This window comes from Hyperolius riggenbachi, chromosome 7 (genome assembly GCF_040937935.1).
Source record: "Hyperolius riggenbachi isolate aHypRig1 chromosome 7, aHypRig1.pri, whole genome shotgun sequence".
Classification (NCBI taxonomy): Eukaryota; Metazoa; Chordata; class Amphibia; order Anura; family Hyperoliidae; genus Hyperolius; species Hyperolius riggenbachi.
In genome coordinates, this window is record NC_090652.1 from 14,280,071 (window position 1) to 14,296,745 (window position 16,675).

A 16,675-nucleotide genomic window follows, 5' to 3' on the forward strand; every position below is an offset into this window, starting at 1 on the left:
GAAGACGGTGTGGTGCAGGTCAAATTCAGATGCTTGTTGCACAAAAGATTTAACTAGTTCACCACTAATGTTTTTTTCCTTTATGGACCAGAGCAATTTTCACATTTCAGCGAGCCTCCCCTTCATTCACCAATAACTTTATCACTACTTTTCACAACAAAATGATCTATAATCTTTTTTTTGCCAATTAGGCTTTTTTTGGGTGGTACGTTTTGCTAAAAATTATTTAATTCTAAATGCATTATAAGGAGAGTAATAAGATAAAAAAAAAAAAAAATGAAAAAATTATTATTTCTCAGTTTTCAACCATTATAGTTTTAAAATAATACATGCCACTGTAATTAAAACCCCATGTATTTTTATTGCACCTTTGTCCCGGCTATTACACCATTTAAATTATGTCCCTATCAGAATATATGGCAACAAAATTTTATTTGGAAATAAAGGTGTATTTTTTCAGTTTTGCATCTGTCAATAAATACAAGCACTTTTTTTGCAAAAATAACAGTAATATACCCTCATGACATACAGTAAGATTTTTAGGAGGCATCTCGGAAGATCTCCTCCTTGGACTGAGCATTTCACCCACTCTACTCCCTGGAAAGCAAATGTGTTCATAACCTGCATGGCAATTTTTGAAACTCTTAGCAACCCTTGAAGTATTATCTGCGGGCCCCTAAAATGCTCAGAAATTCTGACCTGTAGGGGGCGCCCCGTGCACCCCACATGCTGCATACGGCAGGTAATACAAGATATGACTCATGATAATGCCACATTAGCAGAGAATAAAGCACCAAGTTTATTAAAATAAACCTGAAGGGAAAAAGCACCCCAATGAGTACATACATCAGTATCCCCGTACCTCTCCCCCCACCAATCAAGTGCTGGGACCCTCAAACCTCCTCAACAAGCACTTGCGGAAGGGTGTGTCTATCCGTGCTCCCGCCCATGAACAAGCGTGGCAGCACTGAGCAGATGCAGGATGCCTTTTGCCATTGCAGTGTCACAGAGCTGTACAAACTCGACTTTGTATCTGCGAAACCCAAGTGACTCCGTGCTTCAAAGCAAGCACAAGGCATCCCGCTCAGTGTGCCTGCCTGCATGGACAGGAGCCTGGCTGTGACCTTCCAGAGGGTGCAAGCACAATGCATCCCACGCAGTGTGCCTTCCTGCATAGACAGGAGCCCAGCTGTGACCTTCCAGAAGGGCACCCCGTGCAGTGTGCCTGGCTGCATGGACAGGAGCCCGGCTGTGACCTTCCAGAGGGTGCAAGCACAAGGCACCCCACGCAGTGTGCCCTCCTGCATGGACAGGAGCCCAGCTGTGACCTTCCAGAGGATGCAAGCACAAGGCACCCCACGCAGTGTGCCCTCCTGCATGAACAGGAGCCCGGTTGTGACCTTCCAGAGGGTGCAAGCACAGGGCATCCCGTGCAGTGTACCTGCCTGCATAGATGGGAGCCCGGCTGTGACCTTCCAGAGGGTGCAAGCACAAGGCATCCCACACAGTGTGCCCACCTGCATGGACAGGAGCCCGGCTGTGACCTTCCAGAGGGTGCAGCACTGGCTCAATGGTCAGGAAAAGGATGTGGGGCTGCAGGCCATAAGCTCAGCTCAGCGATCAATGAATGGGATTATAGATCCCATTCACAGATGGAAGCCCCCCGCAGAAAAACCGACAGCCTCTTAACATAGGTTGCCGTTTTTCTGATTGTCAAAAAGTTTCCCGTCCTCCTAATGCGTCCTGGAAGCCTGATCGTACACTTCCAGGGATTTTTGACTGTGGCCAAATAGTGAAACTACACCCACATCTATTTTTTATTAAACAAATGCATTATTTTACATTTAAAATTAGCTGTTTACCTCTGACACCACAAATTACCCAAATAAAATTTTTAAGGAGAAAAACAATTACAATTAAAAACAAACACACAAACAAAAAAACAAAAATGGTTACCTAAGGGTCTGAACTTTTTAAATAAACATGACAAAGGAGTACATTAATATAATTTTTTAAATTATGGGCTTGTTAAGTGTGATGGACGCAAATTGAAAAAAATGCACCTTTATTTCGAAATAAAATATCGTGCCATACATTGTGATAGGGACATAATTTAAATGGTGTAATAAGCGGGACAAATGGGCAAATAAAATACATGGGTTTTAATTACGGTAGCATGAATTAATTTTAAACTATAATGCCCAAAAACTGACAACTAATGTTTTTTTTTTCCATTTCTTTCTTAATATTCCTGTTAAAATGGATTAAGAATAAAATAATTCTTAGCAAAATGTATCACCCAAAGAAAGCTTAATTGGTGGTGGAAAAAACAAGATATAGACCAATTCATTGTGATGAGTAGTGATAAAGTTATTGGCAAATGAATGGAAGGTGAAAGTTGCTCAAATGCAAAAAATAAACAACCCTCGGGCTTAAGTGGTTAAATTACATCTTTAACACTTGCAATGGAATAAATAGAAGAAGAACACAACCAATTACAAATTAGGCTTAGTACTACACGTAGCCATGTTTATCCCATCATCCCACCTCAGCTCAGGGACTTGCTTTACAAACCAATGCGCTGAGTAGCATGAAAGAGCCCCGGGACTCTGTATAATATGCTGCCAGGTGCATCTAGCAAGAAATAAACCACAACCAAAACATTTCCCACACTCAGTGCAGTAATAGAGCTTCTCACTAGTGATGGTGAAGTAGATGCAAATAACTTCGAGTTGATGCACATTTATGCAAATTTATTCAGCTTGCAAATGAACCAATCGATTTTTACCTCAGCGGGATTTGATTGGTTCATGTTCAAGCTGCATGAAAATTTGCAGAAATTTGCATTAACTCGACGTTATTTGCATTTACTTGACCATCACTACTTCTCACCAGTGATGTGAGAGGGATAAGCGGAACTGAACAAGCCTGTTATTGGCCGCTGCACTCCACTCTCCATACTCCCTACTTCCAGCTGTGTTGGGGAGATGGAGAGCAGTATGCTGCGGCCAGTTCAGGCTCACTAAAGGTGAGGTTATGTTTCACTGACTCTTATTTACCAGCTGTGTAAGATTTCTGATGCCTGACAAGATGTGATTTCTGTACAAAACATTTCCCACACTCAGCACATGAATAGGGCTTCACACCAGTGTGATATCTCTCATGGATGACAAGCTCTGCTTTCCGTACAAAACATTTCCCACACTCAGCACATGAATAAGGCTTCTCACCAGTGTGAGATTTCTCATGTCTGACAAGATGTGATTTCTGTACAAAACATTTCCCACACTCAGCACATGAATACGGCTTCTCATCAGTGTGAGATCTCTCATGGATGACAAGATGTGATGTCCGTACAAAACATTTCCCACACTCAGCACATGAAAACGGCTTCACACCAGTGTGAGACCTCTCATGGATGACAAGCTCTGCTTTCCGTACAAAACATTTCCCACACTCAGGACATGAATACGGCTTCTCTCCGGTGTGAGATCTCTCATGTTTGAGTAGATTAGATTTATCTACAAAACATTTCCCACACTCAGCACATGAATAGGGCTTCACACCAGTGTGAGATATCTCATGGATGACAAGCTCTGCTTTCCGTACAAAACATTTCCCACACTCAGGACATGAATACGGCTTCTCTCCGGTGTGAGATCTCTCATGTTTGAGTAGATTAGATTTATCTACAAAACATTTCCCACACTCAGCACATGAATAGGGCTTCTCACCAGTGTGTGATCTCTCATGGATGACAAGCTCTGCTTTCCGTACAAAACATTTCCCACACTCAGCACATGAATACGGCTTCTCACCAGTGTGAGATCTCTCATGGATGACAAGCTCTGCTTTCCGTACAAAACATTTCCCACACTCAGGACATGAATACGGCTTCTCTCCGGTGTGAGATCTCTCATGTTTGAGTAGATTAGATTTATCTACAAAACATTTCCCACACTCAGCACATGAATAGGGCTTCACACCAGTGTGAGATCTCTCATGGATGACAAGATGTGATTTCCGTACAAAACATTTCCCACACTCAGGACATGAATAGGGCTTCACACCAGTGTGAGATCTCTCATGGGTGACAAGATTTGATTCCTGTGCAAAACATTTCCCACACTCAGGACATGAATACGGCTTCTCACCGGTGTGAGATCTCTCATGTTTGAGTAGTTTAGATTTTTCTACAAAACATTTCCCACACTCAGCACATGAATAGGGCTTCACACCAGTGTGAGATCTCTCATGGATGACAAGATGTGATTTCCGTACAAAACATTTCCCACACTCAGGACATGAATACGGCTTCTCTCCGGTGTGAGATCTCTCATGTTTGAGTAGATTAGATTTATCTACAAAACATTTCCCACACTCAGGACATGAATAGGGCTTCACACCAGTGTGAGATCTCTCATGGGTGACAAGATTTGATTCCTGTGCAAAACATTTCCCACACTCAGCACATGAATAGGGCTTCACACCACTGTGAAATCTTTCATGACTGACAAGGTCTGATTTCCGTACAAAAAAATTCCAACACTCAGCACATGAATAGGGCTTCTCACCAGTGTGAGTTCTCTTGCGTTGGCCTAGATTTGATTTCCTCAAAAAACATTTCCCACGTGTGGAACAGATATGAGACCCCCCAGCAGGGGAAGAGCTGTGCTGGGTATGAGGCCCCTCAGGATTATACAGGTGAGGGGGGTCTGGGGGAATATTTGGGGTACCCAGGATATCTGCAGGAGACTCTTGTCCAGTGACATCATCATCCGTTGTACAGTCTGTGGATACAGAGAGACGAGTCTCTGAGATGTTCCTGACGCTGGGACTCTGCGCTGCAAATAGAGAAACATCATCACTTCCTGTTAGAGAATTCTGAGGGGAGGAACAATTATCATTAGGGATGGTCAGTGAGCTGCTGATAATTCCAAGTTGATACAAAGTTTGTGCAGACTGGAAATGGACCAGATGCAGCAGCTGCATAACTTTACATAAAATTAGCATACAGTTTGCACCATCTCAGAGTTATTGGCATGCCACTGACCATCACAAGTTATCAGCCTGACTGAGAACTGCAGAAGGTGGAGCTCATTACAGCCGGCCAATCACATGACTACAACTTTGGCTTGCATGAAAATGTTATGTAGCTGGGAGTTCAGCCAATCAAATGCATTTCCTGACCAATCTGATTATCTGCATACAATCTGCATGACATTTGCATACACTTCAGAGGTATTTGCATGTCATTGGCCCCTCCCACACCTAAAGCATTGGCCATACATTGAGCAGCAGTGAATGTAGAGCTTGATGAGACAGTGGAAGCAATGTGTTACTCCTGTGACAACAGACCTATATGTACTTATAGCAAGAGATCTGTGTTATGTTTGTAGAGCAATGTGGTGTCACTTCCACATTCTTATTACCGCTGTGTCCTCGTGTCACTCATATGCCCCGTGTAATGTACATGTTTCTCTCCCTTATTCCCAATTAAGGGAATAAGGAAACTGTGACTGGGGATGGTCTGACATTTCCATCAGAACGCTGATTTCCAGAACATAAATGCCGCAATGTCAGAATGCCGCATTACAGCAACTCGGAAATGTCAGCCAATCACTGAGCTCGGAAGCATCGGACCAATCAGAGAATGCAGAATATTTCTGTGGATATGGGAACCCCGCGGGATGCCTCCGCACTCTCTGATTGGTCCAATACTACCGAATATTTCCCAGTCCTGTGATTGGACTAAAATTTCCAAAAATGACTGTGGAAAATGGAACACCACAGTCATCTCAGGTCAATCAGTGTACTGCGGATTACATGCAGAAATGTGCAAGTTATGCGTACATCCACAATTATAGCTCACAATAAATATTGCAGCATTAACCGGCCAATCGGATTCTCTACCAATCCGGAGCAATTATAGGCCCTAGCAACCAGATCCTAGCTACCTATCACAGGCTATCCCTCCCCACTTGTACATAAGAGAGGTGAGACTGTCAGCCATTTTGTGGGCTCAGTGAGGAGGAGGATATTGAGGGAGACAGTGTGTTGCATTGTGCTGCAGAAAATCAGTTGTGTGTGGATTGAGTTGTGTGACAGAATCTGGTGAGTTGTGAGATAGAGAGTGAGGAGTGAGTAGACAGACAGATTGTAGTGCACTAGTGAGTGAGAAGGAGGAGTTTGCTGAAGTTAGTGTGATAGAGCAGAAAGTCAGATGTAAGTGTAGAGAGGCCTAGTGACAGTGAGAGAGGGTGTGCTGTAGTGTGATAGAGAGAGCAGAGGCAGATTGTAGTGCAGGGCCGGATCTGTACTGTCACCAGCCGCCCCCTGACCAACAGCATCTCCTCCAACATCCCCACCCCTACTCTTCAGTATTGGAAGGCAGATAACCCCCCTCTTCAGTATAGTTAGCAAACCGGTCCCCCTGTCCCACAGCAATACAGGATGTCAGACGCTCACCCACTAGCAGCACAGGTGGCCAGATGCACACCACCCCCTTGTAGTATAGATGGCTGGATGCCCCCCCCCCCCCCCCCTCCTTGTAGTATAGATGGTCAGATATTTCCCCTCCCTCCCCATAAAAGCTTAGGTAGCCTGCTAGTCGCATCCCCATTACACAACAGCTACCACCACAGGAGCACCACCAGTCACTCACCTCTCCTCCTGCCTCCAGCGCTGAAGCTTCCTCTTCCCCTCATTCCCATCATTAGCCGCCACTGTGCATCTCTTTCTGCAGACAGCATCTCTCACATGTGGCTTGTCGGCACATTACTGGTGAATCACAATAGGAAATGCCATTTCCAGAAAGAGATGCACAGCGGCAGCTGATGACGGAGGAAGGGAAGAGGAATCTTTGGCGCTGGAGGAGAGCGGAGAGGTGAGTGACTGGCGGTGCTGCTATATGGAGGAGGGAGGTGGGAAACATCTGGCGAGTGACTCTCTGCCCACAAGACTAGCCAGTTCCGGTTGCCCACAGCTATTGTGAAGTAGTGAAACAATGAAGCAGGGCGGGCAGCCACAGACCAGGTCTGGCAAGCAGTCAAACACACTACACAGCCAGCCACAGGCAACAGCAGGAGAGTTCTGCAGTCACACGCTCACCCGATCTCTCCCTGCACTGCAAGCTTGCAACTGAAAATTCAATTGCTAACTGCACATTAACAGCCCACTGCCCAACTGCCCTAGGCCATAACCTATGTGGCCTGGACTTAAATCCGACCCTGGTGTAGTGAGTCACTAGTTAATGAGAAGATTAGCTGTAGTGTGTAATGCTGGGCATACACGGGTCGTTTTCTGTTATCAATCGAGCCGCTGATGGCTTGATTGATAATATCCGACGTGTCCGATAACCCGCCAGATCAATTCCACGCTCGATACCCGCGGGCGGACAATAGCGGAAAACGAGCGGAAGATAAGAGAAGCGACCGCGGGGATGAGTGGGAATCGATTCAGACGTGCGAGGGGATGCGCGGGAGTCAATCCGGCGGCTAGTCGAGCTGCAGAAACGGATCGTGTATGCCCAGCATAAGAGAGATAAGTTTGTTTTAGAGTGTAGTCAGTGATAGTGAGTGAGCGTTAAGCCCCTCCCTCAGATGATGTGGATCCAACACAACAATTGGACAGTCTTATCAGTTCTTTGAACAATAGCAAGCAACTTTTTTTTTTTGGCTGTTGAACTTGTTTCACAACATAAGTTGTTTGATAATTGTGCTGCATATTAGACCGCTGGTGTGTGTGTGTGTGTGTGTGTGTGTGTGTGTGTGTGTGTGTGTGTGTGTGTGTGTGTGTGTGTGTGTGTGTGTGTGTGTGTGTGTGTGTGTGTGTGTGTGTGTGTGTGTGTGTGTGTGTGTGTGTGTGTGTGTGTGTGTGTGTGTGTGTGTGTGTGTGTGTGTGTAGCTTTAATGTAGAGTGTTTATCTTTTTTTTTACAATTATTTTTCTTTATATACATATCTTTTATTTCACATTTGATATACTTTAATTTTTTTAAAATATATTTTGATTTGAATTTTATTTGATTAGAAAGTTTCTGTGTTCTTTTCTAATTTTTATTCTCCATTTCATTAATTTGAATTATTTTCTTTTTATTTTTTTAATTTTAGTTTGTAATTTGATTTTTTTCTGTATTGTAGTCAAAAAATTTTTATCTTCATAAAAAAGAATGCAAAGGGCAGCAGTGGACAGAGTGCGTCAGGAGGAGAAGCAGCAGCAAGAGGCCCCTCTCGTCTTCCTCTATCCATCACTCTGTGCATCATGTGCAGCCTGCCCAGTCCCACTGCACGCCAACCCCCTCTGCACACCAGGCTAGAAGCAGCATCCAGAACTCATCAGCTGTCTCCTCCCCCCAGTTTTCCACCCAGTGCCAGGCCTCTCTCCCCTAAATGATTGCACGGAAGAGGCCTCTCGCCCCAACTGACCCAACAGTGATCTGCAACAATGGGCTCCTGGCAAGATTGTTGGCCCAACAGCTCCTGCCCTATTAGCTGGTGGAAAGTGTCCCCTTCCGCCAGCTGATGTGCTATTTAGTGCCACAATGGGGGATCCCCAGCCTCCATTATGTTACCAGGGCTGCCATCCCAGCCCCCACCAGCATGTAGTGGAATGTGTATCCTGGTTGTTGGCCCATGCAGTCGGCGGCAGGGTGCACCTCACTACAGATGCCTGAGGACCCTTTCATACTGGCACGGTGTGGTGTGACATTTCCACCGCAGCCTAACAGTAGGGCAATGTTAGTCTATGGGGTCTTCCATACAGACATGGTGTGGCACAATGCGATGGAAGTGACGTTTTTGTCGCATCCACGACGCAAGTGCATACCTACGTTACCGTGCAGTTTTTGCGGTGGACCGGAAGGCATGTAAGTCTATGGAGATGCACGTGTTTTTAAACTGACCGCCACATTTTGACGTGCTGTGCATGCGTGGAAGCGTATTTAAGCAATGCACTTCTGAGCATGTGATTGCTTCACCAACAGGAAGTGAGTGTCACTTCCTGCTTGGCCGTCTGCCAGTCAGGGATTACCGTGTACTAACGTGGTAATCCCCGAAGGCCTGTTGTTGGTGGTACGGCCCCCAGGGAGTCAAGGGGAGGCCAGTCTAACTCCCTTCTGCCCCCTCTTCTGTCCCATGTAGTGTTGGGCGTAACGACCTGTAATTTGTGGATAACTAATGACAAGTCGTAATTGCGGCCTACAGCACCGTAGTCATAATCCGTAATCCATCGCGGTTACAAATTCTGACTACAAGTGTAATCAGCTGTAATTACAACTTCGAGTCCATTACAGAGGTGCATTTTTTTTTTATCAGAATGTCTACCAACCAATAGGAATGAGCGGAGCTCTGGGCACACCCTTCCCTGTATAAGGCGGATGCCATCTTGGATTATCTCCTTGCTGTTACTCAGTGCTGTGTGAGAGGTTGTGCTGGAGAGAGCAGTGCTGTGTATTTGCATTTTGTGATAGATTTGTGCTCATTTGAGACTCACTGAACCTGTGATTGATAGTTTAGGGGTTCAGTTTGAGAGTTAGCTTATTGCACTAGTGACAGCAAGATGTTTTGAATCAGGATGATGCCATTTATTGGCTAACTTAGAAGACAAGGAGTAAGCTTTGAGCTATGAAGCCTTCCTCAGACTTGACACCTGTATACTGACAACATGTACAGCACACAGCTTATATGTACTGGACATTAAAAGAAGATACATTTATCACTTACCAATGCTCATTCCAGTAATAATGTCCACTTCACTTGTCCTTATCACGTCACTCTCCTCCATAGACTGCCGATCACTCTTCACATATGTTTTGTCTCCTTCCTTTTTAATTGTCCCCATCATGCCACCCTCCTCCATAGACTGCTGATCACTCATCACATAGGTCTCTCCTTTTTCCTCCTTAATTGTCCCCATCATGCCACCCTCCTCCATAGACCGCTGATCACTCCTCACATAGGTCTCTTCTTCTTCTTTCATTGTCACCATCATGCCACCATCCTCCATAGATTGTTGATCACTCATCACATAGGTCTCATCTTCTTCCTCTTTAATTGTACTCATAATGTCACCCTCCTCCATTGACTGCTGATCACTACTCACATATGTAATTTGCACTTTAAGGTCAGATCCCAGTTCTGAAAGAAATTAAAGGTGTAATATATTAGTAATAATAATCAGAGCACAGAAAAGAACATGATTTGCTAGGGGGTGATAATATCCCATAAGCTGTGGTATCTGCGCATTCAGAACCACAGTCCTCTCTTCCAGTGTGCCTTGCTCATCATCTGGTGCTTCTCTCCTCCTCTCCATGCACACATTCCTGGGAGGATACAGCAGTGTCGGCAGCGGTAGATGGATGAGGATGTGAAGAGAGAACAGCTGGAGATATAGGAAGATAACAGCTGAGGCCTGCAGCTAATTAGCTATGAATTATCATTACTTATGGCTCTGGCAGCTGATGAACTGGGCAGATGGGACTGCAGCTCCATATCCTGATCCTACCTGTCCATCACCTACTAACCCCAAACCATGCAAGAGCCATAGCAACAAATCTCCTAGCTGGGACAGTGCCAATACCAGGACCAAAGCAGCAGAGGCCACCCAACTACTCTGCAGCTGCAGCCTCCATCTTCTATGCCTCTCCTACCAGTCATGCCCCTTGTTGCCTGGCTCCACCCACCTAGCTGTGACCCCACCATCATTTTTATGTACACTCCAACCTCACCCACTGTGGGCCACCCAGCACCAGTGGCTCCTGACTGCACACTGGCTTCTTCTCATCAGATATACAATGGATACAGTCATATGGTGCACCTGTCTCCTCTGCTGAAAATGGAAAGAACCTGCTCCTTCAGAACCTCCCTCCCTGAGATCTCCACTAATCACGACAACTCCATCATACAACATATTAGCTGCAGGCATTCCTGAATGTTGCTATTAACAGATGCTGGGAAAAGCTATCAGGGAAAGTGTCCTCCTTCACAGGGAAGAGATACCGGCCTGCCTTCCATAACGGCTGGGATAAACATGAAAACACCTCAGACAGCACAAGAAGTGAGGGAAATCCAGAGATAAGGTAACACAGGGAATGTGCATACGTGTGAGGCACCAGCTGGAGGTGGGAGCTGCTCCACGAGGATCTTATGGGCTCAGTATTCCATGGCATACAAGATCAGCCAATCAGAGCTCCGCACTATTCACAGATTATATTATTCTCTATGTCTCCCTCCCTAAGGGGCAACTATGTAAACTAGCCCCACACATAGATACTTTGTATCATTCTCAGGAATAAAGGCACACTACCCTAACCAGTGTTCTCCCCAGAGCCTATTACCCGGGCGGAGCGCCCACCTGGGTCTCTGTTCCCGCCCGGCTGATTTGATTAGCCTCAGAGTCTAAAGCAGAGACACTTTCCTCTGCTCGTAGTTTTAATTCAGGCAGCGCTGAGTGCAGAGACACATCTCCGCCCTCCTCCTCAGCTTCTTCCTATCAGCAGCGAGGGGCGGGGGAAGCTCCTAGCACAGATGAGTCAGACCTCGGGAACTTTGCTGGAGCCGACCATAGAATAGAGTGTACGGCTCTATTGCTATTCCTTTTGGTGGTCACCCGATCTTTCCCAGCAGTGGACACAGAAGCTCTCCTCCTCCTCTATCTGTGCAGCAGATACAAAGCCCCTTCCCAGCTCCTTCCATTCACAGGAATGTCGGAATACTCAGATAAGTGTGGCTCATTAACATATCAAGACGCTGGTCATTCAGTGTGAAGGGAGAGCTGAGTGGTTTACAGGGCTGTAATATGAACCTAGTGCAGCATTCACTCTGTCCCCTGTGTCCTTGCACTTCATGCCAGACTGACATCTTTTGTGTCAGTGATTGTAAAATCACTGTGATATCCAGTTTTTAGTATGGGCAAATATGAATGGCAAAAAGTTCAGTTCAGCCTGTCTGTCTTATCTCAGCAGTTACAGTAGTTTAGGTGGAAAAAAAAGCCATAAGTCCATTAAGTTCAGCCAGAATACTTGTATGTCTGATATCGCTGTGCTTTGAACTAGCATGTTTTTTGCAAAGTCTCCTCTGGAATCCTCACCACTTTGTTGCCTGCCTGTGTGATCAGCTAACAAAAAAAAGTTCCCCTGGGGGGTACTCACCTCAGTAGGTGGGGGAAGCCTCAGGGTCCCAATGAGGCTTCCCCCTCCCCTGTAGCTACAGGCAGTCCAGCGCTGGATCCCCTGAAGTGTCCCGGAATCCTCCCTCGACAAGCATTGATTTACCTTTCCTACCTCCAGCGGAGGCGCTGTTGCGGCTCTCCGCACGAAGATAGGCAAAAATAGCCAATCTCTGTCAGGTCCGCTCTACTGCGCAGGAGACTTGCGCCTGCGCAGTAGAGCGGCCCGACAGCGATTGGCTATTTCCGCCTATCTCCGAGCGGAGAGCCGATACTGCGCCTGCGCTGGAGCCGGGAAGGTAAATATTCACATCCTCGCTGTTAGGGGAGTGTTATCGCCACTGCCGTGGGACAGAGGAGGATGGGGGAAGCCTCAATAGGATCCGGAGGCTTCCCTCACCCGAGGCGAGTACCCCCCAGGGGAGGTTTTTCTTCCATTACAGGTTTTCTTTAAGTCAGCACTCCGCTGCTCCTAGTGTATGTCCAGCAGCAGGAGTCACAATACATTGCATGCAGAGAGTGTTGAATGTCAGGTCATATATGTGATGATGGGGCTATGGCACTAAGGCCCCATTCACACTAAGATACTTTTCGAGGAATTTACAGAGCTTTGCTGAATGCCAGCGAACAGAGCAGCACTATGGCAAAGTTTCCCTCAGGAAGCATTCACACTATAATTGTGATGTATGTAAAATCAAATGCACTGCATACAGCATTTTGGGATCGTTTGCAATGCGATTTTTGTTTCTTGAACAAGTTACCTTGCTCCCCCCACCAGCACCCAGCATTATGCCAACCTCTCCCCACCCAGCGTGATCCACTCCCACCCCACCCAGTGTGACCCTCCCTCTCCGTTCAGTGTTTCCTTACTTTCTCACCCAGCAGCACCCAGCGTGACCTTACTTCCCCACCCGGCTACTTTTTCATGCCACCCGGCTGGAAAATATTTCTGGGGAGAACACTGCTAACAATAAAACTACTACTCCCTGCAAGCTCTCTCCATAGAGATGCATGCGCCTGGATTCCTGCTCACACCCTTCATATCGCTAAACATTCACCCCTTACGTCGGTATAGAATTCAGACATTTCACCACATGTCACTCCAGCCATTAATAACATGGCAATGGAGCTCAAGGGGTGGTGTGACTGGTGACTGGTCTGGTGGGTGACTAATATCTGGAAGACTTGGGAAGCCATCATAAAGGCATTAAGAGGCACCCAGGAGAAGATAAAACTGAGTTCAAAACAAATAAAAGAGAATAAAGGGGCGGTAACTTACCTCAATAATGACAAATTCATATATATATATATAATGAATTTCAAATAAGCACGGGCAACGCGTTTCGTGGGTCTCTGCCCACTTCCTCAGGCCAAATAATGTGCTTAAGGGTTTCAAACGCCAGGTGCATCAAGTAGTGTTCCTCCCCAAGTTAACAAGGCAGATGTGCCCTAGGGTTGCCGCGGTATACCGGTATGACTATCCCTGGCTACTTATACTGCAGCCACCTATTACTGGCTACACCTATCCAAGGCTACCTATACTGCGGCCACCTATTACTGGCTACACCTATCCAAGGCTACCTATACTGCGGACACCTTTACTAACTATATCGATCCCTGGCTACCTATACTGCGGCCACCTATTACTGGCTACACCTATCCCTGGCTACCTATACTACGGTCACCTATTACTGGCTATACCTATCCTTCGCCCCCTATCTTCAGCCACCTATTACTGGCTACACCTATACCTGGCTACCTATACTGTTGCCACCTATACCTGGCTTCCATACGAGGGGGGGTTGTGGAGCTGTGTAAAAACAGCGCCAGAGATTTAGGCGCCGTTACATCTTTATATACAGCTATAAAAACACTGTAATTCGGCAGCCAGCAATATTTGGAAGCTGAATTACATCTTTCACCGCTAACCACGACATGGAGAAGGAATAGTATTGAACGCCGCAGCTTAAGCATATGTATGCCGAGGGAGTGGGCACATCTGGCTACTATACTCCTTGATCATTCCTTTTCCGCTCTCTGCCCAGCCGGCGGGACATAAGGGGAGGGGGGGGGGCAGCGCGGGATAGCGAGACGGCCCCGCAAATCAGGACAGTCCCACAGGATTTGGGATGGTTGGGGGGCCTGCAAGGGTAAATGCCAGCACTGAGGGACATGGCTATATTCAATATATATCTTCTCTTGTGTCTGTGATGTGACTGAATTATTACTAGGAAGGTGAGATCCGACCCATAATCTATGGTACATGTAGGGGGAGCAATAGAAAACTGGCAAACAAGTCACAGCAGTTATATATAAGTCTCATGAAGGGGGATGATCAGGATAGTGACAGGTGTACTATGTCCTCCTCTGTAACAAAGCATGCCCACCCCAAACCTCTGCTCTGCTCCACATATAACAAGATTCACACAATTACCTCTTCCAGCCGCGTGTTCTCTCACCTCCTGCAACTTCTCTTCCTGCTGCTACATCACTTCCTGTCTTTGGCTTAATCTCCTCCTTTCTGTGCGTTCCACGTGGGAGAGGTGAGCTCGCCACCTTGTGGTGAATAAGCTAACTGCAAGCTCTTTTGTGGAATCACCTGCAGTCAGCATTTGAATACTATTTATTATTATTATTATTATTATTATTATTATTATTATTATTATTTTAATTATCAATCACAGCACAGCACAACTCCCTCATCTACATCTTCATCACCATCTATTATCATTACTAGCACATGCATGCCTGTTGGACATTTCACAGGTTGAACATTCCCAATTTTCAATGTATTTTGCTACATCCACATAGCAGAAAACACATGCAAAATCAAACTCAGTAAAACTGTATGGGCTGCAGATCACAGCTCTTTGCCTCTTTTTTGTATCATTTTAAAATCGTACATGTTGGATCTTCCACATAGTGCAGCTTTCCTATGGTGAAATATGCATGTGTTTTGATACATATATATTATATATATACAGTGGTAGAAACCCTTGAAGGAGTACATTTGAAATTGGCGCCGGTAGACTTGGGCGCAGGATACAGCGGTATATGGCTGATCCTGCTTCTGCACAAGTCCGGGCCGATTTAATTACTATTCCCTCTCCAGGCCGCCATGGATAGTGGGGGAATGAAATAATTCGGCTTCCAGCGATTGCTGGAGGCCGAATTATTATGTTTTTAAGCAACCTCGGCTCCGTCTTCTGACAGAGCCGACGTTACTCACTGAGCGCTTCAATAGGAGTGATTCCTATTGAAGTCTATGGAGGCGCCGGCTGCGCCCAAATCTAGCAGCGCTGAAAAGCACTGCTCCGCCCTTGAAGAACAGCACCACTCAGGACAATGTATTGAAAGTATCAAAACATATTCTTATTTATTATTCCCAAAAATATCTGTATGAAAGTACACTTCACAAAACATTCATGATTAAAAGCAATTAAATACACACAATAACCCCCATGTATCAACTCTCTGACTGAAAATTCTCAAAAAATAGGTATACACCATGCATAAATTATCATCAAACTCATATATGTAATGAATGAGTTGATCCTCAAAGGGCTCAGGATCTGAGCCCTAATTGAATTGGAGACAATATCCACTGTTATATATACTGTGCTTAAATGTGAAATCATCAAAAATACACAACCAAATAGCACAAAAACCTGATAATACATGAAAAACAATACATTACCCTGTAAAATCATGACATCTTTTTTCACTATGGGCTGCTCCATTACTTTCACCAGTCCTGCCTATCACTATTGATGTCACGATTTTTCAGGGTAATTTATTGTTTTTCATGTATTATCAGGTTTTTGTGCTATTTGGTTGTGTATTTTTGATGATTTCACATTTAAGCACAGTATATATGACAGTGGATATTGTCTCCAATTCATGCACTTTAGATATATGCCGAACCCGGTTCTTTCCAATTAGGGCTCAGATCCCGAGCCCTTTGAGGATCAACTCATTCATTACATATAAGAGTTTGATTATAATTTATGCATGGTGTATACCTATTTTTTGAGAATTTTAAGGCAGAGAGTTGGTACATGGGGATTATTGTGTGTATTTTAATTGCTTTTAATCATGAATTTTTTGTGAAGTGTATTTTCATACAGATATTTTTGGAATAATAATTAAGAATATGTTTTGATACTTTCAATACATTGTCCTGAGTGGTGCTGTTCTTCAAGGGTTTCTTTTTCTCCTAGTTTTGAATACATGTTGTTTTGACCCTAGCACACTGCAGGCATATACATGAGTTGCAGACATACCCTTTTTCTGTCTGGCTCCCTGTGTATATAGATATATATATATGTATATATTTAATTAATATCTTAGGAATAATTAATCTGTCATTGTAAGTGTTTTTTGTACACTTCATTAACCATTCTAAGATGGAGAGTTATATTGAGGCTTTGGAAACAGGCTGGAATTGCAGACTACAAACAGTTTTAGCAGGTGATAATCTTGGTACCAATGACAGTGTTCCTGAGGAGGCT

General features: G+C 45.1%; 1 protein-coding gene across 1 annotated transcript in view; it reads right to left on the reverse strand.

The window, feature by feature from the left end:
• Positions 1 to 16,675, reverse strand: part of LOC137525342 (uncharacterized) — a 244,791-nt gene that overhangs the window by 88,798 nt on the left and 139,318 nt on the right. The window contains exons 17-19 of the mRNA XM_068246396.1: positions 14,599 to 14,641; positions 9,722 to 10,135; positions 3,060 to 4,844 (exon numbers count right to left, since the gene is read on the reverse strand). Coding sequence (XP_068102497.1) covers positions 3,060 to 4,844; positions 9,722 to 10,135; positions 14,599 to 14,641 — 2,242 coding nt within the window. The remainder of the gene's footprint in view (positions 1 to 3,059; positions 4,845 to 9,721; positions 10,136 to 14,598; positions 14,642 to 16,675) is intronic.